Source organism: Gymnodraco acuticeps, unplaced genomic scaffold (assembly GCF_902827175.1).
Source record: "Gymnodraco acuticeps unplaced genomic scaffold, fGymAcu1.1, whole genome shotgun sequence".
Lineage (NCBI taxonomy): Eukaryota > Metazoa > Chordata > Actinopteri > Perciformes > Bathydraconidae > Gymnodraco > Gymnodraco acuticeps.
The window spans coordinates 3989658-4014351 of record NW_022989768.1 but is presented as its reverse complement, the minus strand read 5'-3'; the positions used below and the strand labels follow the sequence as shown (position 1 = coordinate 4014351).

The following is a 24694-nucleotide window of genomic DNA, read 5'->3' as shown; positions in this document are numbered from 1 at the left end:
AAGATACAGCTTCCAGCCTTAAGACAGATGAGGGCCTGCATCTGTGTACGTCATCATCATTTCCAATCTGGAATTCTTGCCTGAATATTTGTTTCGTACTGTACTGAGAGAACAGTACATTTTGACTAGTCCATTACTGATGGACTAGTGTAATGTGTGCAGTACATAGAAACAAATATGTGAAAGTGAATGTCATAATAATAATACAATTTCTTTAGATATTTAATCAGGGTTAATAGGTATTTTTCATGGAATACAGCTTGTCAAAGCACTTGTGTATATCAAAATGATTATGGCTGTCGATCGTGTTAGCCATCTAAGTTTAGGGTCCTTGTTCTATTTATGCCGGCTCAATGTCACACTTTGTCTGGGACACTTGAAGAGAACAGAGCCATCATGAATGTTATTAGTATCACCTTTAGTATTTCAACTATGAAGAGCTGAAATGTCTGCTGAGATTGGTTTTTAGGGGTGATTAAAGGATGTCAAAATGTCAGAGTTAGTTTTGGTTTCATGTTAGAGAATAAAGGGTCATATTGCAAATAAAGCTACCATAATTAATTGTCGGACTTAACAAAACCGCCAAAACCCGAACTGTTGCATAATCATCCTATATCGTAGTTAATTTGTTAGCAAATAGTAACATCCATAAACATTATCATTTAGCTATTTACTCATCTTTAAGATCTGGTTTGGTCTTCAGCCACTTCTATGAAAAAAATACCTGTGTCTTTATTCTGCTTGTTTGACTTTATACCACACTATACATATTGTAAAAAAAAAGGTCAGATTAATACAAAAAAAATGTCAATGATCATTTGTTGACAAAAACAATCTGCATCTATAAATTCAGACCTAGAATTGTGTTGGATGTTTTTTGCCTCTGGTCTATACAGTACGTTCCAAATATGGTGTCTGTGAGAGGATCATTTCTTGCTCCTTTTTTCTCCTCACAGTCAAACATGAAAAGTAATTCTATATTAACTAAACCTTTGTTGCAGCAGCCTAATTGATGAGTATTTAGCATCTATTCAGGCTTTGTCTTGAATGAGAGGTGATTACTCTGTTGGACACTGCTACAGTAGGTGAATGTGATTCAGCGGACCTTCAATTGTTGAGATATTTATAGCATCACCTTTGTCTGAATAAAGCTTTGCTTGCCTGTGAGGTCTTCTGGGTCAGCATATATATAGCCTTAATCACAGAGATTGGAACACTGCGCAAATACAATTACAAACACAGGGCTATTTCAGGCTTTCTCATTAGATTATAAGTGTGTTGTAAGGTGAAAGCAAGCAGGTACAAAAGAAAGAAAACATGTGAATGAGTGAATCTACAGGTTTGAGAGGCCACAGATACCGTTATACGTGGATTCAATTAATAGAACAAAAATAAGATGGGAAGATTTTGAATTATGAAATGATGCAGCTATGGTACTTGCTACATGTTTAGTTCTTAAAGTACATGTTGAATTAGATTAAATCAAAACCCAGTATTTACAGGCATTTCATTAAATGTAAAAGTTTCTTTACGTAACAACGTCATTATCATAATTAGAGATCTAAGTTATAGTATCATACTTCCATCACCAGATGTGTATAACATGAATGAACAACAGAAACATGCAGTGTGAATGAAGAGAGGATTTGGGCCAAGGTTAGACAAAAAAACATTTTAAGAATAACGTTGAAATAAAGTAGCTTTTTACTTTTAATATTATGACTTAATTCTGAAATCTCTAAATTGTTATAACAACCCATGGCCCCACTGCTCTGTGCTAGTAAAAAGGCATCATTTTTAAACAAATAAACAGTTCTATAACAATACAAAAGACAAACCTAAAACACAAGTCAACATCTTGTCCCATGCTCGGGCCGGACCATTTCATACTGCAAATTACACATCTAGGCTAATTTAAAATGTCTTGTACTTCTGCTCAGAACATCTGACGTTTGATCTAATAACTGAAATATACATTCACTTTTAGACATTCAGATAATGAACTCAGTGCCCTAAAAGCAACATTGTTACATTGATCCCTTTGGCGAAGGCAGTGAGCAGGAAGCACAATTTCATCAGTTTCATCCTAATCAGATAGAAGTCTTCAGGGGAACTCTCTCCTGGTTCGTTTTGCTCGGTTCTTTTGGGTTTTGGTAGGAGAGTCTCACAAACACAACAACGAGAATAGTTCCTGGAATAAAAAAGATTTTCAGCCACATTATTATGTTTATGCTTATTTGTCTGAATAATATTGAATAGGCACAGTATCACAAAAGCCTTGAAACATTGAATGCAATGCAGTACACAGGCCCTGCAGAAACAATTAAAAAACACTTTTATAAAGCTTCTCATGGAGCTAATGCAAAGTTGTTTAAGCTATAGTATACTTACCAATGACTGCAAAAGTGCCAAGCAGAATCCCCACTGCAGACTGGATAGTTGGCATGCCCTGCAACTGCTTGGCAGCCATTTTACAGTTCCCTCTGACGTTGCAGGGACACACTGTCACTAACAGGAGAGGGAAAGGGTGAAACAACAGAGTAGTTTTGAGTAAACAGGAAATACGACTCATAGCCCGTTTTTATTACTGTACTGAACTTAACTCCAATAACAAACAAAAACATTTCTCTGCTTATAATGACTGGAAGATTCATTTAGAAATATATTTAATATAAACTCTGAAGTTGACGAGTGGAAGGAGTTAAATGTTTATCTGTACAACTATACTTGTTATAATATATATGAAAACAGATTTTATATAGATAATGTCCGCTTTTTCTAACCTGTACATATGAACCTGCGCGTTATTTTAGGTTATGCATATAAGATGTTAGCAGCTGTTCGACAGAGTCTTAAGAGAGCTGTGTAATCACACGCCCGGTGTGAAGCTCCATTGCATCATTATTAAACAAGAACAGTGCTGGGACATGCTGCCACACACAGGGGTTGATCATTATCGATTGTTCCTACGCTTTTGTTCCATAGCCTTCGTGTGTTCACTTTAGCTCATCAGCAGGAGAGCAGGTAATACCTGGCAGGTTTATGAAGGTGCTCCTGGGAGGAGAGCTGCTGTCAGAGATGGTGAAGGGCACAGTGTAGACCTCAGGGGCGAGGTACGGGATGTTCAGGGACAGGTTGGTGTGAGTATCTGAAAGACAAAACACATACATGACATGAACAATGTGTCACCTATTGACACCTATTGGTCACCTATCTGAAAATGAGCTGATCAGATTTTGGCCACTTTATGATGTCATCATGATTTTTTGGCTTGTGTAACCATTAGCCAATCACCAACCAAGGTAACCCCCGCCCACCGTATCACCTGAATCTCCTCCTAGAGCATCAGCACTTTTGAAACAGGGCTGAAACAGAGGGGTTTATGGGATGCTACAATGCACGATCTGTTTGGTATTTCAAGACATGTTTGTATATATCTGAGACCTATAATACAGTATAATAGGGGACCTTTAAATCACAACAAGGTAAGGCACAACCGCAGCAACAAGCCAAAATTAAAAACCGTGGTTGTTAGAAAAATAAACAAGTGTATGCTACATAGTACTTGGTAAACACTTGCACAGTGTAACAATATTGCTTTCATAATGTTTTCTCATAAGAAAAAAAAGAAGGCATCATTCCTGTGCACTACACGTGTTACATCATATACTGTAGGTGTCAACTGCAAAACAACTTCTTTACAATGTATTCTAGCAAAGTAGAAATCAAGCACAAACATGCATAACGCTGCATCGGAGGGATTAATGGAGTAGTGCATGGAGAGGTCTGGAGCGTATGACTCTGTATCTTATCTCTGTAAATCAGTCAAAAACACACGTCTGGCTGCATGACGTAAAAGCCTGTCCAGTAAAGAGAACTGCTTTATCATTCTGTTTGAACTCTTATCTGGGGGTCCTAAACTTCATGCTTGCACCTCACCATCAGTCCCCTTCATGTTCCATTTGTCTCTCAGGGAAACAGGACGTGTGCATGCTGGTACATTATCTTCTATCTGCACTGTTTCACCTCTACTGTGACATTTCCAAAGGTTGGTTCTGTGACTACCTACCAAGCGATATTTTGGATAATTGTAATGCCAAAAAAGTATATTTGACATTACAATGGTATTAAATGCATTACATTAAGAGCGGATGTGTCACTTTTTTCTCCCCTCACTTCTATGAACAGCCATTAAGAGCGAATGTAAGTGGAATAAGAGTGAGCTGCCTCGTTAACTGAATGACTGTATTGAAAATAACTGCCAATTATTTAAACATGGTACATTTGAGGCTCTGAAAGACTGAAGACATACACACACACACACACACACACACACACAAACTCGCACACACACACACACACACACACACACACACACACACACACACACACACACACACACACACACACACACACACACACACACACACACACACGTTTTCTTTTCATGAGAGGTTATGGTTGTGTCACGCAAAACGTGCACCAGCACCCATTAGACCGGTACAAGTACACATGTATGGGTACGTCCGTCACTGGCTGAGACCAGGTGCAAAGCATTCTGGGATATTCCTCTTTTAGCCTCCATTAGCTGGCAGGAACCCAGCGGTGACGCCAAATAAATTACACAGAAGATATAATTACAGCTCGGGCTCAATCAATACCAACAGGAACAGGGGAGGGAACGTGGGAGATAAAAAAATTCTGAGAGGAAAGTGGTTGAGCTATTTGAATGACTTAATGACAGACGTCAATGCAGCAAATAGTTTCCATTAAATGTGCCTAACGCTAGCAGTTTACAAAGGCAGACAGATATTCCCAGACAGTGGGCAGTAGTAGAGGAAATGATGCAGAAAAGGAACAGGGCAATTTGCACATCTTTCTCATGGATGTCCTATCTCCTATTTTTATTCATAACAATTCAAACATTTAGCACACTTAGGAAAACTTGCTGTCCACAGGGTGTATTTAAAAACCCATTTATCAGCAACGTCATACTACATGGCTGGATGACATCAACCTGTCTTATTCAATAAATTAACTCCTTGCATTATTTAAAAGCAGGCTGTTTCTTAGCAAGTTGGACTTAGCACTTCACTTGGTCCATAAACCATCTCAAAGTACACGATAATGTATTAAGTTTTCCATATGAATGGAATGATTTGATTTAGAAATCGTGATGGATTTAAGGATTCTTATTTGGTCTGATATCTGCAGTGAATCCATTAAGCAGCTCTCTGGCTGGCTCTGAGAGTGTGTTGGCACACAGCATCACACCAGAGTACTTGGGCATATTGATACTTGAAACACCTGTATTATAAATGTCTACACTTTGATTATTGGCTACAATTAATCTCAGCCTTGGTGGCCTGCCTAAGCTAAAGTAGGTCCTCCATACAATGTGACCTTACTTGTCTTCACTTTTCAGCTTAAATAAAAAGAGTAACACTGCCTGCCGTGGGTTGACTGTGTTGACTAAGTCTGCGTCCACCTCACCATTAATCGGCGTTAGTTTCCAGTTACGTCGCACTGTGGCATCACTGCGCAGGGAGAAGTTGAGTCTTCCCCCGTGCTGCGGCCCATCACTGTCCCGTGAGGCCAGCACCAGAGCTTGGTCCTCCCAGCGAGGCGTGCACAGGTACTTCCAGGAATAGTCTCCAACCAGAACCGGGCTGTTATCGTTCACATCCAGGATTTGGACCGTCACCAGGGTGGACGCAGACAAGGAAGAGTTTCCTAAGAGGAGCACAAGAGATGTTGAACGTATGCGCCCCTAAACAAATACAGAACATTCTGTATTTGTACATTCCTTGCCTGATTGTCTTTATTTTTTCTGTTTTCTTGCACTCTTAATGTTTTCTTTTGATCTCACTATCATGCATCTCTACTTTTACATCTGTTTTAATAGGAATCTGGTTGTCTGAATGGATTTGTATAGGCTTACAGTATTTGTGTTAGTGTAGGAAGTTGTGTCTTTTTAGTATTTTCCTGTCAATTATTATCAGGACATTTGAAAATACGTAAAGATTATTGAATATTATTCAGAAAGGAAAATTACCACAGCCACTATACTGTATGTATAATAATCCACTCATCAAATGATATAAATTATATATTTGAAATATAATAACATTACATTTTGTCAATAATTAACTGGAAATGGATGTGTGGTTTTTATAGTAATGAAAATAAACGTACGCCCATCCACTGCAATGACCTCCATGGTGTATGTGCTGTTCTCCTCTCTGTCCAAGGCCTGCACCGTCTTTAGTTCACCAGAATACTTCCCTATAGAAAAGTATTTCTTGGTGTCCCCTTGAAGAGAATATCTGCACAGAACAACATTGTAAAAACACATGTTAAAAAAACACTATAGCAGAATTAAGATAATTATTGATAAAATATTCATTGTCTCAGGCTTACCTGATTGGGTGAGAGTCGGGGTCATAACCTCGGATGGTGGCGATGACCCGTCCTGGCTCTTCCCCCTCTCTGACAGTAACCTCATAATGGCTCTGAGACAAAATCGGACCTTCATTCACATCATCCACATAGATGGAGACAGTTGCCGTGGATGCAGGTCCGTATCGGCCTCGGACCAGAGCCACTGGGTTCTGAGCGCTAAGCACCAGGATGTACTCACTCTCACGTTCAAAGTCCAACACCTGTGTTCATTTATAAAACACAAGAAAGTAATTCCCAATGAATCAGGACATCAGTTATGAAACATCAATGCACTGCAATCCATAAAAGCAAGTTATCTACATAAGATAAAATGGACTATTATTAATCCCTCGTGGGGAAATTGTTTCTCTGCATTTGACCCATCCTAGTGTTAGGAGCAGTATGCTGCCATTTTGAACGGTGCCTTGCTCAGGGACACCTCGGTAGCACTTGCCGGGACTTGAAATGGTGACCTTCCAGTTGCCAAGCCAAGTCCCTATAGACTTCGCCACCACCGCCCAATTACATACATATACATTGGTATACTACTGACGGTAAGTAGGAAATTATGCTTATTCTTTGGGTAAAGTAGTCCCATTATATATGCTTAATGTTTCACCATTTGAAATAAATGTGAGGAAAGTATTACATTTTCTGAGAATTTAATTCTAGTTATAGGCCCTCAATTCAACGCCCACACATTAAAGAGAACCAGCGTATCTTCTTTGCAGACAACGGACATTGTCCAGTCCCCTATAGAGACTCAAAGGAAACTAGATTTAACAGCTCTTGCTGTGTTTTTCCGTTATGAGCCAGACACCATCACAGAGCGAAGAGCAAATTGATTCACGGTGTCACAAATGAAACATTTGCCATTATTCTGCACTGAGATCATGTCCTACTGTGCTTAGATTTATGGTTAACATTGGATTAACAAAAATGATATATGACATTACAGGGAATTCAATGTATACATCTTGATTTAAACACAGCAAAAACAGTAACTGTGACCTGCTGATTAAACATGTAGTTCTACAGCCCGTCAATGATTTTAATACTTGTCATTGGTTAAAGATAGAATAATGTTAGATTTCAAAGATTTGAGAAGGGGAAATTGATAATTAAAGGCTGATGGATCGCATTCTTATTCTTTAATACTTTTAACGTGAAGCGTGTGAAGTGTGTTCTGTTTGCCTATAAACAAGACATTATAAAACCAGTGTTGCCTGACATCACGCTGCTCAGGCAGAAGTGCGTCTCTGTTGCCAGGGAGAAGAGACGCAGACCTTGGAGGGTGCACGAGTGCCGCTGACTGGAAGTGACGCATCAAACTACTTCGTGCAGCAGAGCATGTTCATGGAATCTCTCGAGGCTGTAGTCATCTAAACGACTTTATTACTCAACGTCTTAACGTGCTCATACTACTTTGGATTAGTTCTGGATTTTTCTCCCGCTAAATACGATTGCCGTATCAGTGAACGGCAACCTCAACTCAATCTTCATACTAAATATAAAGTCCCTAATTTTCTTATTTATATATTACACTCATTTATTGTAAACTGAAAACCTGGACCCCAGAAATCAGCTGTAAACAAAACACATATATTATCACCCTTTAAGTTGATATGGATATGGTAAGCATATTAACAGTTCCTCATTTTCACATACAGCAGATACAGAGGAACATTATTCATTTGGAGTCATATTTGTTTCAACCTGATGAATACTAGTTAGATTTTTACATATTTTTGCTCAGCACCAACTCCTGGGGGAATATCTGGTTTGTTAGCTGCTTAATACGCCGCTTTGTTCAACAGATTCTTGCTACGCTTTGAACAGTGGGTGTCTGAGCTTTTTTCATGAGAAAAGCTATCTGCTGCAAAAATGTGAGCAATTGTGGGCTGGAAAATCATACAAAGACCCTAAAAACCTTCCTTAAGCTGAGGGGAACCTCAAAGTCAGGTGATAACTGCTCTTTGTGTTTGTCACTATGAATGACCTCTTGGACCACATCCATGCAGCTAATTGAGTCATTGTGTATTCAAAAGTATTATCTAATTAATTTGACATGTTATTGACATTCCATGTTTTTCCCCCTTTAAATCAAATTTGTCTTTCAAATAAAGATTTTGGACCGTCACCAGGTTGTTCTCTTGAAAAATAAAAAAACATTTAATATGTTTAAATTATGGCTCATCCGTTATAAAAGCAGCTATCATATTTATTCCATCACAGCACAACTATATACGCCATTCTACAGTTTTAAAGCATTTGTCTGAGTTAAAATTAAGCATATGCACTGCACAGCACTGTGTCAGGCCGTTGTGTCCTTGGGCAAGACACTCTACCCGCATTTGCTCCTGTGGGTAATGTCCACAGTAATGACATTTACATGTCTAATATGTGTAATATGTAATTGTAAAGCGCTTTGAGCACCTGTAAAAGTGCTCTAAATAAAAAAATAAAAAATGTAATCCATTATTATTATTATATAACAAATCTCTTTGTAATAAAGTGATCAAAGTTACACAACTTCTTTCTGCAAACATCATTCTCAAATCATTTTGTTTTCTTAGATTAAAAGATTCATACTTTTGAGTGACACTTTTAGTTAATGAATTAATATCTATTAAAGGTGGGGTAGGTAAGTTTGAGAAACCGGCTCGAGTGCGCTAGAATTTGAAAATACGGGGAACGTTCTCACAACTTTGGCTAACATTACCTATTGGTTCTAATAAGGTTTTAAAGAAACGTTTTAATCTGATGTTCAAAGAACCTTTTTAGGATGTTTATTTTTTCAAATAATGTTCCTATAAGGTTTAAGGTTAACTAAGACATAACATTTTAACTGCAACATTCAGAGGATGTTTTCAGGATGTTATTGAGGCCTGAGATGACATAAAGGGTTTTATAAAATGTTCCTTTAATGTGATATGTTAACAAAGGTGGAACGTTTTGCCTGCAACATTCTAAGGATGTGTTTTGGACGTTGTTGGGTAACACATTAAAGATGTTCTTTATAAAACGTTCCCTCAATGGAACAAATGAAGAACATTCTCCAAGAAACATTATGAAAATGTTTTCAGGATGTTGTTCTTTTTTTATAAAACGTTCCTGTTATGACAAATATTAACACAATCATGGTCAACGTCAGATTTATTTCTAGAGCGCTTTAAAAAACAAACTTGTTGCATTTGTTTAAAAAGGACGTTTAAAAAAAAATCTGATGTCACCATATTTTCCTTTTGAAAAAAACAAACATGCACGTAATTCATGATAAACTGTAAGCAGATATTGCATGTTTGCGTGACATGTGTGAGTTCCCAGCTAGAAATGTTTGTTACCATTCGTTGTTATTAGGATATTATCCTACCTTTCAGAAGAACATTCTGGGAACCAAAATAAAAGCTTCTGCTGAAAACGTTTTAAAAATAGTAGGGCATAATGTTCTAACAATGTTATCACCAAACATTTTAAGAATGTTTTTAGAGAACGTTATCCTACCTTTCAGAAGAACGTTCTGGGAACCAAAAGAAAACTTCCCGCTGAAAACATTCCTAGAACAATGAATGTAACATTCTCAGAATGTTTTTAGAACCAAACATTTCTAGCTGGGAACACACACGAACGTGCACATGACCAATGAGGGCACAAGATAAGTGTGTGCACAGATGGAAGGCTGACAGGCAGGTAGGCCATCCAGTTATTTTAACTGGGCCGGCTAAAATTATTGGTCGTGCTTTTTACAGTACTACGGCTTCCACAGATGACATTTTTTAATGGATTTTTGTCAAAGCACTTAAGATATTCATTGCTATCGGGATGTTAAGAGCATTCCATGGAATATAACAAAAAGTGTATCTCGAGCCGGTTTCTCAAACTTACCTACCCCACCTATTATTTTTAAAAGTTTTACCAACCATTTGCAGTGCTGTATCAACTATTATTAATACTTCCTTGTCTACAGGATGTGTCTCTTCCCATTTTAAGCATGCCACTATTCAGCCCATATTAAAGAAAACTAACTTAGATCCAGCCTTGCCCGTGAACTACAGGCCTATATCTAAACTACTCTTTCTCTCAAAAGTTCTAGAGAAGGTCGTGGCCAACCAACTCACTGCTGCACTGGAGAGGCACAATATTTACGATAAGTTCCAGTCAGGTTTTCAGAAAAAACACTCCACTGAAACGGCTCACCTGAGGGTTTCTAACGACATCCTGATGGCTTCTGATGTGGGCGATTGCTCTGTGTTAGTACTTCTTGACCTAAGTTCGGCGTTTGACACTGTAGACCACCATATCCTGATCAAGAGGTTACATGACTGGGTGGGCATATCTGGCATAGCATTAGACTGGTTTGCATCATATCTTGCTGATAGAAGTTTCACCGTCTCGATTGGAGACTTTGTGTCAGACTCCTCTCCACTGTCCTGTGGTGTCCCGCAGGGCTCGGTCTTGGGGCCTCTGTTATTCTCCCTATATTTGCTACCCTTAGGACAGATCATAAATAGTTTTAACATTACATATCACTTATGATATGGATGATATCCAGCTCCACATTTCATTCAAACCTAGTGAGTGTCACGATCTGTCTGTGTTGTGTTTTGTCTTGTCTAGATCTGTCTTTGGTTTTCTGTCTGCGTTGTGTCTTGTCTAGATCTGTCTTTGATTTTCTGTCTGCGTTGTGTTTTGTCTTGTTTAGATCTGTCTGTGGTTCCCTGTCAGTTTCCCTGGTGTGTCTAATTTACCCGATTGTGTTCACCTGGTGTCCCTGTGTTTTCTCCTCCTTCCTCACCTGTGTCTTGTTTGTATGATTAGTCTTGTGTGTATTTAAGTTCTGGTTTTTCTGTCTGTCTTTGTCGGTTCGTCTTGTGATATGGCTTGTTCCTCGGTGAGTGTTCTGTTTAGTCTTTATTTAATAGTATAGCCTTGAAATAAAGGAGTTTTTTGTCACTTTAATCTGCATTTGGGTCCTGCTTCCTACACACACCGTAACAGTACGAACCGACCTAGAAATGGACCCAGCAGATGATCCATTTGAGGTGGAACTACAAAATGTTTCCTTTTATTTGGCTTGCTGCTATGATTGGTGGAAGGGAGCGTCCAGTGTTCTGCAGAAGGAGGCCGCTCTGGTAGAGGCGCACCGGTTGGCTATGGAGAAACCAGACTTGGTGAAATTCTTACCTGGCTGGATTTTGAACTTCCTCTGGGTGTGTGATTTCCAGCCTGCTGACTACAAACGTCTCGGTGTGTTCCGTCTGGAGTCAACCCATGCTTCTGCCCCAGTTCCTGCTCCTGTCCAGGAGTCGTTTTCTGGAACTCGTCTGGCTTTTGGAGGTCCACGGAGCCTTCAGGCGGCTTCTAAGAGAAGGAGTCGCAAGTCCAGGCTAGCAGCCCGAGCCCCAAGAGCCATGATTCCGGTCCCAGTTCTGGCCCCAGCGGCCATGGTTCTGGTCCCAGCAACCATGGTTCCGGCCCCAGTACCGGGCCCAGCAGCAATGGTTCCGGCTCCAGAACCGGTCCCCACAGCCATGGTTCCGGCTCCAGAACCGGCCCATGCAGCCATGGTCCCTGCTACAGAACCGGCCCACACAGCCATGGTCCCATCCCCAGTCCTGGCCCCAGCAGCCATGGCTCCGGCCCCAGCAGCCATGGTTCCGGCTTCAGTACCGGCCCCAGTAGCCATGGTCCCAACTCCAGTTTCGGCTCCAGGACTGGTTCTCCGGCCGACGCCAGCCCCCCGTGTCCTGTCGGCGTACCGGCCGACTCCAGCACCTCGTCTCCTGTTGGCTCTCCAGCCGACGCCAGCTCCCCGTGTCCTGTCGGCGTACCGACCGACACAAGTCCCCTCTCAAGTTCCCTCTCAAGTCCCCTCTCAGGTCCCCTCTCAGGTCCCCTGTCGAGTCCCCTCTCGAGTCCCCTCTCAGGTCCCCTCTCGAGTCTCCTCTCAAGTTCCTACCCGAGTCCCCTCTCGAGTTCCCTCTCCAGTCATCTCTCAAGTCCCCTCTCGAGTTCCCTCTCCAGTCCCCTCTCCAGTTCCCTCTCGAGTCATCTCTCAAGTCTCCTCTCCAGTTCCCTCTCAAGTCCCCTCTCGAGACCCCTTTCAAGACACCTCTCGAGTCTCCTCTCGAGTTCCCTCTCGAGTCACCTCCCGAGTTCCCTCTCGAGTCACCTCCCGAGTTCCCTCTCGAGTCACCTCCCGAGTTCCCTCTCGAGTCACCTCTCGAGTCCCCTCTCGAGTTTCTTCTCCAGTCCCCTCTCAAGTCACCTCTGGAGTCTCCTCTCGAGTTCCCTCTCAAGCCACCTCTCGATTCTCCTCTCGAGTTCCCTCTCAAGCCACCTCTCGAGTCTCCTCTCGAGTTCCCTCTCAAGCCACCTCTCAGTTTCCCCCTCGAGTTCCCTCTCGAGTCTCCTCTCGAGTTCCCTCTCGAGTCCCTACCCAATGTCCTGGTCCGTTGGTGGTTCCGTTGGGGGTCCTGCCAACCCTGTGTCCTGTGCCGTTGGAGGCCCCGCCGTCTACTCTTCTGCCGGGGGTCCTGCCAACCCTATGTCCTGTGCCGTTGGAGGTCCCGTCGACTACTCTCCTGCCGGGGGTCCTGCCAACCCTGTGTCCTGTCCCGTTGGGGGTCCCGCCGACGACTCTTCTGCCGGGGGTCCTGCCAACCCTATGTCCTGTTCCGTTGGAGGACCCGCTGAGAGTCCTGCCAATCCCATGTCTTGTTCCGTTGGAGGTCCCGCCGTTACCTGTCTCGCCGGGGGTCCTGCCAACTCCTGGTCCTCTACCGTGGGGGATCCTGCCGAAGTCTGTCCCACCGGCTCTGGTTCCTGTCCGGCCGACACCGGGTCCTGCCTGGCCTCCGGAGCTGTCCCGTCAGCGCCTTCCTGCCCGGCCTCCGGAGCTGTCCCGTCAGCGCCTTCCTGTCCGGCCTCCGGAGCTGTCTTGTCTTTGCCCTCATGCTCGGCCCCCTGAGTTCGCCCGCTGTGGCCTTCGCCCCTCCATAGACTCTGCCTTGCCCCCGGGCCGTCCGCCCGAGAACCCCTCCATGGACTCTGCCTTGCCCCCGGGCCGTCCGCCCGAGACCCCCTCCATGGTCTCTGCCTTGCCTCCGGGCCGTCCGTCCGAGATCTCTTCCGGGTCCTCTGCTGTGCTCCTGGGTTGTCAGCCCAAACCCGTCCTCCGGTCCCCCTCCACCCACCCTGGAGGCCCTAGTTTTGTGTCCCTCCTCCGGTCCACCTCCACCCGCCCTGCTGGACTTTGTTTGTTTTGTTTTTTGGACGTTTATTGGACTGTTTTGGGACGTCTGGGATCCGTCCCTTGAGGGGGGGGTAATGTCACGATCTGTCTGTGTTGTGTTTTGTCTTGTCTAGATCTGTCTTTGGTTTTCTGTCTGCGTTGTGTTTTGTCTTGTTTAGATCTGTCTGTGGTTCCCTGTCGTTAGTTTCTCTGGTGTGTCTAATTTACCCGATTGTGTTCACCTGGTGTCCCTGTGTTTTCTCCTCCCTCCTCACCTGTGTCTTGTTTGTATGGTTAGTCTTGTGTGTATTTAAGTTCTGGTTTTTCTGTCTTTGTCGGTTCGTCTTGTGATATGGCGTGTTCCTCGGTGAGTGTTCTGTTTAGTCTTTATTTAATAGTATAGCCTTGAAATAAAGGAGTTTTTTGTCACTTTAATCTGCATTTGGGTCCTGCTTCCTACACACACCGTAACAGTGAGGCTTTTAGGATATCAAGACTCTTAGAATGTCCTAGCGCCATTAAGGACTGGACGGCAGATAACTTCTTACAACTCAATGCTGATAAGACGGAGGTTCTGGTTGTTGCACCAGAAATGATTACGCCCTTGATTCTGAAAAGTCTTGGACCTTATTCCTCTGCTGCCAACTCCAAACTACGCAACTTAAGGGTAATATTTGACCAATCCGCAACGTTTGATACCCATGTTAAGCAACTGACGAGATCATGTTTCTTCCACCTACGAAATATTAGCAAACTGAGATCTGTAGTTTCAACACCCGACCTAGAAATTATTATCCATGCATTTATTTCATCTCGCATTGATTACTGCAACGCGTTGTTCTCCTCTCTCACCTTGTCTGCCCTTGGTCGTCTGCAGTCAGTCCAGAATGCAGCTGCAAGACTTCTCTCCCGGTCAAACAAATGGTCCCACATTACCCCGATACTCAGATCCCTTCACTGGCTCCCTGTAGTTTATAGGTAAGTTCAAAATCCTCACTCTCACCTACAGAGCTTTGCACGGTCAGACTCCTGCTTATGTGGCGGACTTAATTCACCCTTATACATCAGCCCGCCCACTCAGGTCTCACAGGCAAAATGTACTGTCTGTCCCACGTACCCACCTTAAGACCCGCAGTGATCGAGCGTTCGCAGCAGTGGCTCCTAAATTATGGAATGCTCTGCCTGCTCTGTTGTCGAGTTGTCAATGTTGTTGAGTCTGTTGACTCTTTTAAAACTATTTTAAAGACATTCCTGTTTGGGTAACCGGTGTGCTTGATCTTATTCTATTTAATACTATGTTTTTATTTTTGTTTGTTTTAAATTTCATTTGTAAGTTTTGTTTTATTGTGTTTTTATTGTGTCTTAAATTATGCTCTGGTGCTTTAATGACTTCTTAACATGTGGGTTCATTGATCATTGTACTATATGGATGTCTTATTGTTTTGTCAAGCACTTTTTCTGTGAAAAGCGCTTTAGAAATACACTTTACTTACTTACTTACTTACTTTAAGGATTGTTTTGGTGTTAACTTTAAATTAATTAACGTTACATGATTACCACGATTAACTGAACTGCAATAAAAAGCTCTAGTTAACTTCAAACTATATTTGATCTTGTTTTTTTTGTTATATAAAGGGTGGTTATTTCAATGTAATGTCTAGTATTTCTTGTTCTCCTCCTCTTAATTTGATTCCTCTCCCATCCCTTGGTTCATTATATATTTAAGACAAACGGCAGCTTCTAGCCTGTGTGGTAAACTGCTATTAGTGTCTGCTCACACAATCTAATTATTTACATGGGCTGTGAACAGTGTTATTTTCAAATAATGAATAGATCTGCCCTCTGGCGCTGACCTCACATTGTAACACAATGAGTTAAAGATTTTTTTTCAAGTGCAATTTAATCCATTGGAGCTTTACAAGTGAACAATTTAAGCTATATGTTGTTAAAGACAGCTAATTAAACAACAGTATCCCTCGACACAAAGCTAGTTACAATGATATGTAACAAGATCAATACAATAGCTTTAAACACAAACTCAAACAGACAGAATTGATCAATTTCTCTAAAAACAACTGTCCTTGTGTTCGAATCTCAAGATATACATCATCCATTTTTAGCTTTTAGACATCTCCTGTTTTATCTCAGCAGAGCGTCTGCCGCTCACAGTTCAATCACATTTGTCTCTCCCACTGAGAGGTTGAAAATAATTGACTGGCTCCTGCCTGGCCCACTTACTGAGAGCAGACCACCAGCAGAGATTATTGGGCTAAAATATGACTGTCATCTGGACTCTTTTTAATTAAGGCATGTCAGACGGAAGTATTAGAATATTTTTCATCCAAACGTTCTGTAAGTGCCACATGGACAAACTTTGATATTAAATCCTTGTTCTTAAAAAACTGCTATGATCTATATATGACTGCTATTTCATCACTGCACAAGCCATCACGCCAAACGTTGTCCTTGACATTTCAATGTGTTTCTGAAAGGAGAAATGTGTGTGCACTCCCTCATACATACAATATATACAAGATAAAGACAAAAACCACATCAGTTTAATTTGGAGATTAGAGAACTCTTTGTATGAGGACAGTTATCAATATTGCCCTCAAATGGTGTTACAAGGTCACAGCATGATGTGTGTTGTTTACCTTTGAAAGGATCAGTGAGACTTCATTGGTCTGCTTGTCTGTCACAAATGTAAAGACCTCCTCCTCATTACCGGACTCTAAACGGTAGTCCACCTGCCAGCTGTCTCCTCCTCGAACATCTGCATCCCCGGCCAGCACAGCTGTTACTGTGGTGCCCACCAGAGCGTCCTCTGGGATGTGGAAGGGCCCATACTGATGGAAAGGAGATGGAAAAATTACATTACCCAGCAGCAATCATTCATATGAGACACTCCTCTAGAAATGCCCTTAGGGTGCAAATGTATACAATAGTAATCAATTATAATAAAATGTAACCTTTTTAGAAATTCTCTTCTCATATTTTAGCTCAAGTAAAACTTCCCCCCTCAAAAAGTGCAACAAGTAGTTTGTGGTGATTTTTGTATTGTGTATTAGAACATTTTTCTTAAGAAAAATGGCATTCTGCTATTATCACAATTTATAATACCGCAGTTTGATTTTTTTTGTAATAATCTATCTTTAAAACATGACTGTATTCTTAAAGTGACTGACCAATACTGGAATTTAGGCACACTAGTGATTATGATTTGTTAATCAAATAATTTATAATGAGAGAATAGAAGATTATATTTTACATACACACATATTTAGCAAAAGTCTCTCAAATGTAAAAACATTCCTAAGATATATCCTGGAGGCAGGGTCATGTAAAGCTGACCAATACACTATATTTTCAAATGGCTCTGCATTAACAGCTGAACTAAATATGAATCAAAATTAATTCAATATGTATATCATAGCAGCTGTTCTTGCAGTTGAACATCTGGCTGACTGTCCACTTTTCAATTCTCCCGCTGTTGTGACAGTCTGTGTGTATACATGTGAGTGTATGTTTGCTCCTTCTTGCCCTCTTAGTGTTAGCTAACCTTTATTCACACACCTCTGTGTGTTCAGACAGCCATACAATCAGCTCTCTCAGATGTCCTCTAGTGAAGCAGCCTTGCCTCTGATCTAGCTGCCCCATTCACAGGGTCGCTGACCCCAGCCCTGTCACCACTCACCTCCCACATTCCCCCACAGTGCTGCCTCCCCATCGCCACGGAAAAAGCTGCTCTTCTCAGGCGTGACCTGCCCAAGAGCATTTTCCTGTGTGTGTGTGTGTGTGTGTGTGTGTGTGTGTGTGTGTGTGTGTGTGTGTGTGTGTGTGTGTGTGTGTGTGTGTGTGTGTGTGTGTGTGTGTGTGTGTGTGTGTGTGTGTGTGTGTGTGTGTGTGTGTGTGTGTGTGTGTGTGTGTGTGTGTGTGTGTGTGTGTGTGTGTGTGTGTGTGTGTGTGTGTGTGTGTGTGTGTGTGTGTGTGTGTGTGTGTGTGTGTGTGTGTGTGGCCATTATATGATCAAGTGCTCATGGCAGGAAAATGAGCTTTCAGCAACGCTTGAAAAACGTTTGGTTAAGATACTTAAGTGCTAATTGGATAGAGTAAGGACATAAAGAGTTCACCATAACAACAGATGTTATAAAAGTGATATGGCACAATCGTTTATCCACATCTGTATTCAATGTTTCTCCTGTTATTGGCCTGGTTATTCAAGCCAAAGCTCTACAGACAATTTCCGCTGATACATTTAAAGACAGCCACTTCCTTCCCTGCTCAAAATAAAATGTTCCTTCACAACTAATAATGTCTGTGCAGCCTATTCAGTGGCCTGACAGAGAATACAGCCAGAGGATGGTTCCCTATTATCACAGCATGATGGGTCTCCCACGTAACTCCCAACTCAGAAAACTCCTTTCTCTTCTGTTATGATGCACATGGGTGAAAAGTGAAGGGATTTCTTGTAACCGCCTTTGTTTAGAACTCTTTTTTCAGACCATGCAGCTGCAACAAAATAAAGGAAACCCCTTTCTCATTTCATCTTAAACACTAAAAGTTACTTGTATACAGCCACCTTTAAAGCGTGCAGAATTTGTATAAATATATTTTAGAAGGAGCGCCACTTTAACTCTCTTGTGTACATTATATCCAGTAAGGGGGCTCTTATAAAAGAACAGCTGATGCAGACATTTATGTGATTTGAATAGCTGTGAGGACATACATTCCATGTCTATCCATTTAATTTATTAGACTATAAATAAAAAAGTGGAAAGTACTCGCCAAAGAAAGCTTTCCCAGATTAAACTCCGAGAACACAGTCCACTTTGAGTACAAAGAACTGAATAAAACTCCCATCAATAACATGGGGCCATCGCTATAAGCCTAAGATTAGAGAGCATATCTAGTTTCCCGCCAGGAAAATTAGATCAGTGACCTGCAGAGCAGATTAAGAGTCTGCAGTCTAACAGCCACTTACGATGGCCTGTGATGTTTGGCCTGCCTTTTCATCAAAAAGTATTATTCATCATGACCTGAGAACACAGTTGCTTTAGTGTGTGTAAACAGGTGTAAACATGTGCTCGTACCTCATGTTGGGAGAAGACTGGTGGGTTGTTGTTCTCATCCTGTACCGTCACCACCAAAGTGCACGAACTGTTAAGACCTGCCAGGGAAATCATCACAGCTTCTGTTAGTGACTCAGGGTCAGCCCATCATGCAAATAACATAGTGAAGGAACAGCAAGAACATCATCCTTCCTCCATCCTGCCTCCATCACAACAATCATGAGTAATGCAGACCACATTATCCGTCACCCCAGAGCACAATGTACATGCACTGGTAAATAGTTATACATTATGTTACCCTCCGGTACAGTAAAGGCTTTTTAATTTGGTTCTTTATCACTGCTTTCTTTTCTCTCTTGTCCCACCTTGATTGTTGAGTTTGCAGTTTTATTGAAAACTATTTCTTTATTTTGACTGACATTTGGATGAAATTGTGATTGGCTGTGCAGTCTGCAATTGCGACTTGAATAACAGGGATGGTGATTGGAAACTTGGCCTTGCAAAGTCTTTTTAAGGAATGCACTAAATTCATACGGAAATATTAAATGTAGCTCTCTTCTACAAATTAGATTTTCTCATTTGTTTTGAGAGAGAATAACCAAAGCACAACTAATGCACCTGTTAAGAGCACATGTCTATATTTGTCTACGCAATACAAGCACAGTAGGAGGAAATAGGAGAAATAGGGTATTGTACCTTTCAACCATTTTTGTTTGCTTTGTTGAATAAATAAAATGGTTTTATTTTTTTATTTGTATTGGGCAAACTAGATAATAAAGTTAGAACAACAAATAAAGAATATTTTAGCATTTTAGCATTTAAAAATACTATGTATGCAAGTTTAATCTATATTGTAATCTATCCAACTTTATGTCCATTACGTAATGTGTTTCTTAATAGATTGTATTTTTCAATAGAAAGTCGAATGCCTTTTTTCCTAGAAATCAATAAAAAGTAGAAGTTATCAGAGACACAGACCTCTGCCAAGGGGAAATCCCAGCAAATAAAATGTAAAAGGCAAGTCAAATTTAAAAGGGCGTGTTCCCTATTTTGTGAGACTTAGCAGGGTTGTTAAACGAAAAATCCCAACATGAGGAAGGCTGCATTTTTGGATCAATCTAAAGTCACCTTTGGCATCCTCAGCAGTGATGGTGAGGGTGTACTGAGGGGCTGTGCCCTCCATACTGTCTGCCTGCACAGAGATGACCCCCGAGTCACGGTCCACTCTGAAGAGGGCTCGAGGACTCTCTGGAATTTGTCCGACTAAACGGTAGAAGATCCGCACGTTATCCGTCTTGGGATCGTCATTATCGGCTGCCTGCACTGTCAGGATCTCTGTCCCTGGGAAAAAATACAGTGTGAATTATTTGAAACCCAAGAACAAAAAATGTATATCCCTCTGCCAAGAAATCCAGTCACAGAGAGCAGTGAGTGAGAATAAGGGCGAGGAAGGATAAAACAATAGCTTGCTCAATTAATCCTCACACAGTAATTACATCAGGTTAGGTATAACAGATTGTCCTTGATAATTAATTTCCAAGAATCAAGTGTTTTAAAGCATCACCGGGGTGAGTGAGGGTGCTTTCCCCCGGGTGCCTTTCCTGGCAAAAATCCCAAACTGCTCTCATAAAATCTATCTGGCCCTCTCACATCTTTATCACAGCAAAGTCCCTTCAACCCAATGTTCCCTCTACCTTGCTATGAATAATTACTCCCAATATAGATTAAAGATTTTTTTTAAGTGTCTCATACTGTAGCATTGTTTTAAAATGATCTCATCAACAATTTAGAAAACAATTATTTAAAGGGAAAAAAACATGCTCTCCAACCCTTAAATATTTTGGACATTCCCTTGAGGGGCTTTACGTCATTCAGACTTGACATCTAATTGTCCGAAGGTTTTATGAGAGAACTGCTAGGGTTGAGGTTTTTGAGTAAATATAGTTTATCTGTAGTATTTTTTTTTTTTTTTTTTTTTTAATATCTAAAATATATATAATACAAAATATATATAATATAGGCTGTCAATTACCTCGAGCAGCCAGTTCCTTGACCACAGTGTGGTACTGTGCCTGTGGAAAAGTGGGTCTGTTATCATTGGCGTCGCCCACCATCACCCTCAACTCCACAGGCTTTGCAATCTCTCTGCCATCTGGACGCTCAACCACGATGCTGATCTGGAACTGACCGGACAAAAAGAGAAACACATTGTTTGTCTCTGCAGTAGGTAGAGAAAAAGATAAAGTGGCCCTGCAGTAGAACGATGAAGGATGCTTCCAATTGTAGGCCTACTGCAGGAGCGATTAGGATCCTGCAAAAGGGGTAAAGCTGGTAAATAAAATAGATGGATTGAAAAGAGAAAAACGTGCATCTCTACATTCATCATTCTGCAACTAGGGCAGGTGGGAGCACAAAACCGACACTGTGAAAAGAATCCATCAGAAGTGCACCATCACGATACAGACTGATGGAGCTGTATTCAGAAAAGAGAAGTTTGGCTTTTAGTGACTCTTCAACATGTCTACAGATGATCAATCATGAAAAAGATGAGGTTTTCCGCACCTTTCTATTAAGTAACACTACAGAATACTTATGATGCAAATTTATAACACGTTTTTAAACACGTTTTACATCCAGTGATGTGGTTGGTAATTGGCCACTTGAGCATTTGGGCCAAAATATACTGTCAAGTGTGCCATGTAAATCTTTCATGAGCAAATGAAAAAAATGATGATTTTATTTGCAGAAAATTAAAGTTAAGAAGATATTAAATAAAGTGTTTTATATATATACAGTTTTATATTTGTTTTCATGACAAAATAAGGGAGGAAGGAACATAGCTTTGATTGTATGGTTTTGGGTAGTTTCATTTATTTCTACTCTTTTCTGCTCAGTGCTTGTTAGACTAATTTGTACCAGGCCCCTCTTTTTATGAAATCAACTGAGAGAAAACATTAAATCTTTTCTGAACAACATATATTGTATACAGTATTTTAGGCCATTACTTCTACTACTACATTTAGTTATTCTACTACAGCATTATGAAATTCACTGTCAAGATCCATATGAATATCACAGAATCCTTAAAAAACAGATAATGTGTGAATTTGTGACTTAAAGTGGATCTTGTGAAGACAAGAAAATATTGCAAGGTTTACATACAAATGAAAGCAAAGCTGAAATGAAACAAACACAACATAACATAGTTCAAACATAGCAATAGATCTGCTTCTGTCTGTCTTAAAGAAACAGTGTAGCACATTTAGTCATAATGTTTTGACGCTTTAAACACTGACATTATAAACTGACATTTATTATTAGTGCTGGAGATGTTTAGCTTGCACTCATACAGACCTGGTCTTGTGTCTCCCTGTCCAGAGGGGCGTTGAGATAAATGACTCCTTCTCTGCTGATGGTGAAGAGCATCTCTGGAAACTCCCCCTCCAGACTGTACTCTGCCTGACTTCCACTCCATTTGACCTACATAAACAAACACATAGGCGCACACATACTAAACTAAAAGTTCTCTCAATACATTTTGACATATAGAAATCTGGAAACATTATATTGCCTATTTTGTTTTAACAATGACAATGTATGGGTTTGTCTTTCATTTGAGTGCAACAGGAAATGTGTCATGCAATATAAGCCTAAAAAGCTATTCAGGCCTGCATGATGTATAAGTACAAAGCTAAGCTACATTTGTTTACACGATAAGGAGCCAACCAAATGCACTGACAATGATGTGGAACAGAGAGCACAGCCAAAACTAACTATGCGCGCTGAAGGGGATTTTCCACTCTGCTTTACAGCCCCTGACAGAGGGCTGTGCAGCGGGGCTGAAAGGGCCCTGGTAGCCATCAGACAGCACCCAAGAAGGAGAGGGGCCCGGTCCCAGCACAGCTGATGCACACCCAGGGCATGTGTATCTCCTCAACTCCCTGTCACACACTCCTCCCTTGTTTTGGAGATAGCTGCCCAAACACTGTGCTTCTGTATACATAAAGACGATTCACACAGCTGGCTGCCTCTCGCTGTTATGGTGTGTTTCTAGAGCTCAGAACTTTGAAGAGATATGTTTAAAGAACTGATTAATGATCAGTGACTGCTCTGTATAAGATCTGAACAAAACATCTATGAAGTCATCTGTTTTGCCTCCGCCAGTGCTTGAGTTTGCAGAGCACGTTCTGTCTCCCCCGATTGTTGAGCTGCGTCAAGAGCGCCTCTTGTCTGCGTGTGTTCTTCTATAACAGGAGTTATCAGCTGCTGAAGAACAGCAAATTATGCAATGTCCTGCATTAAACACAATATCAGGAAATACTAAAATATCACAGCTGGAATATTTTGTAGATGTAAACAAATTGAAATCTGCAACTGTTTTGATAATAGTTTAAATCAAAACATTTGCAGCCTCTCAAATGTAAGGCTTTGCTGCCTTTATATGTCGTTTATAATTTAATTCTAAATATCAATTGCAATATGATACCATAGACTGAAAAATTATAAAGGTTTTTGTAAGACTTACTCTACTAGCTTGAGAACATCACTAAATATGATGTGAAATACTGACATGATAAATACTGAATTTCTTGGAGGGAACAGAGGCATTTTGACGCTTGTAAGATCACCAATAATAACAGTGAACGTTAACGTTGGCTGGAGGTCAGGACAAAAGCATTATTGAGACAGAAAGAAAGAGTTGTCTGTGGTTAAAAGCAAACACTGTTTTTGTTGTCCTCTTGAGGGCAGCATAAACAAGTTGTTAACAAAACAGTGACCTATTATTACCTTATTAATACCTTAAATTAAGATAGCGAATACATTTGCATTTTATTTTTTACACAACAGCAGATATGGAGCAATATAAAAACGTGTGTTGATCAAAGGTTAACATTAACATTTGATCATAGAACCTTAGACTTTGGTGTTATTAAAAGAAAAAATGTGATCCCTTTTAATGACTTATTTTAGCTGAAGCAACACATTGAAGTATATTTTACATTTTTAACACTGATATGGGGCCATGACAAAGGTCTAGTGGGGCTCAAACCAATTCTGCAACAAAAAAATCAGATTTGATTTGACTGTGAAAACTGTCAATTGTGCTTAACTCATTCATTCACAGGCTCTCCTCCACTCCAAAGTCTCAATAGATTACATTACTGAGTTGAAGTAGTCCTGCTGATTGGATTAAATAGTCAAAGTTTTAGGCAGGCAATCAGTAATATGAAATAGATAGCAGATTTCAATTAACCTCAATAGCCCCCGTGACGTAAAAGTACAGATAACAGATGTCTGGATTTAATATTTAAAATTAGCTACAGCCTAATTTGATTTGATTGCAGAATGGGTGAAATTGATCGCAACATCAATCTCAACAACATTGTATGGCTGTAGTTCACACAGAAAGAGATGATGGCAGAGAAACATGAAGCTACGCATCAGATTTTCTTTAAGCATCTGTCGCCACACCATGGACGATGAAACAGCAAGAAAAAGACAACATTTGTTGCAGAATATGACTGCTCCATTTATCTGACACAATCAGGGGGGGGGGGGGGGGGGGTCCATAGAGTGGGCCCTTGAACATGACTATGTCTGTGTGTGTGTCACAACAGCGGTTAGTCCTACCTCCTACTGAGCACCGCAGGACGATCACTCAGCGGGGGCGGGATGTGGCTTCCCCCTAGTAAACATCCCTGTTTAACTAATCCAGTTTAGTGATTTATTCAGGATGTAACTAAACGGTTTTCATGTATGAGTAATGGAAGAAACGAGGATGTATTTCTCACTCTCTTAACACATTTTTCATTAGAAATGTAAGTGGATACAGTAAGGGAACCTGCTCAGTTAAATATGTTCACATAAACTAATTTACATAAAGACAGACAGATGCTATTTGAAGACATATAAATGATAAAAAAAAAAGGATTATTCGAAGTCACCAAGC

At 40.9% G+C, this 24694-nt stretch overlaps 1 protein-coding gene across 1 annotated transcript in view; it reads right to left on the bottom strand.

Moving 5' to 3' along the window:
• Positions 1 to 1550: 1550 nt before the first annotated feature.
• Positions 1551 to 24694, bottom strand: part of cdh16 (cadherin 16, KSP-cadherin) — a 31569-nt gene continuing 8425 nt past the window's right edge. The window contains exons 8-18 of the mRNA XM_034218664.1: positions 22099 to 22224; positions 20777 to 20927; positions 19873 to 20085; positions 18766 to 18842; positions 16330 to 16521; positions 6421 to 6662; positions 6196 to 6326; positions 5494 to 5733; positions 3032 to 3148; positions 2392 to 2508; positions 1551 to 2191 (exon numbers count right to left, since the gene is read on the bottom strand). Of these exons, the coding sequence (XP_034074555.1) occupies positions 2091 to 2191; positions 2392 to 2508; positions 3032 to 3148; positions 5494 to 5733; positions 6196 to 6326; positions 6421 to 6662; positions 16330 to 16521; positions 18766 to 18842; positions 19873 to 20085; positions 20777 to 20927; positions 22099 to 22224 (1707 nt within the window). The 3' untranslated portion in view covers positions 1551 to 2090. The remainder of the gene's footprint in view (positions 2192 to 2391; positions 2509 to 3031; positions 3149 to 5493; positions 5734 to 6195; positions 6327 to 6420; positions 6663 to 16329; positions 16522 to 18765; positions 18843 to 19872; positions 20086 to 20776; positions 20928 to 22098; positions 22225 to 24694) is intronic.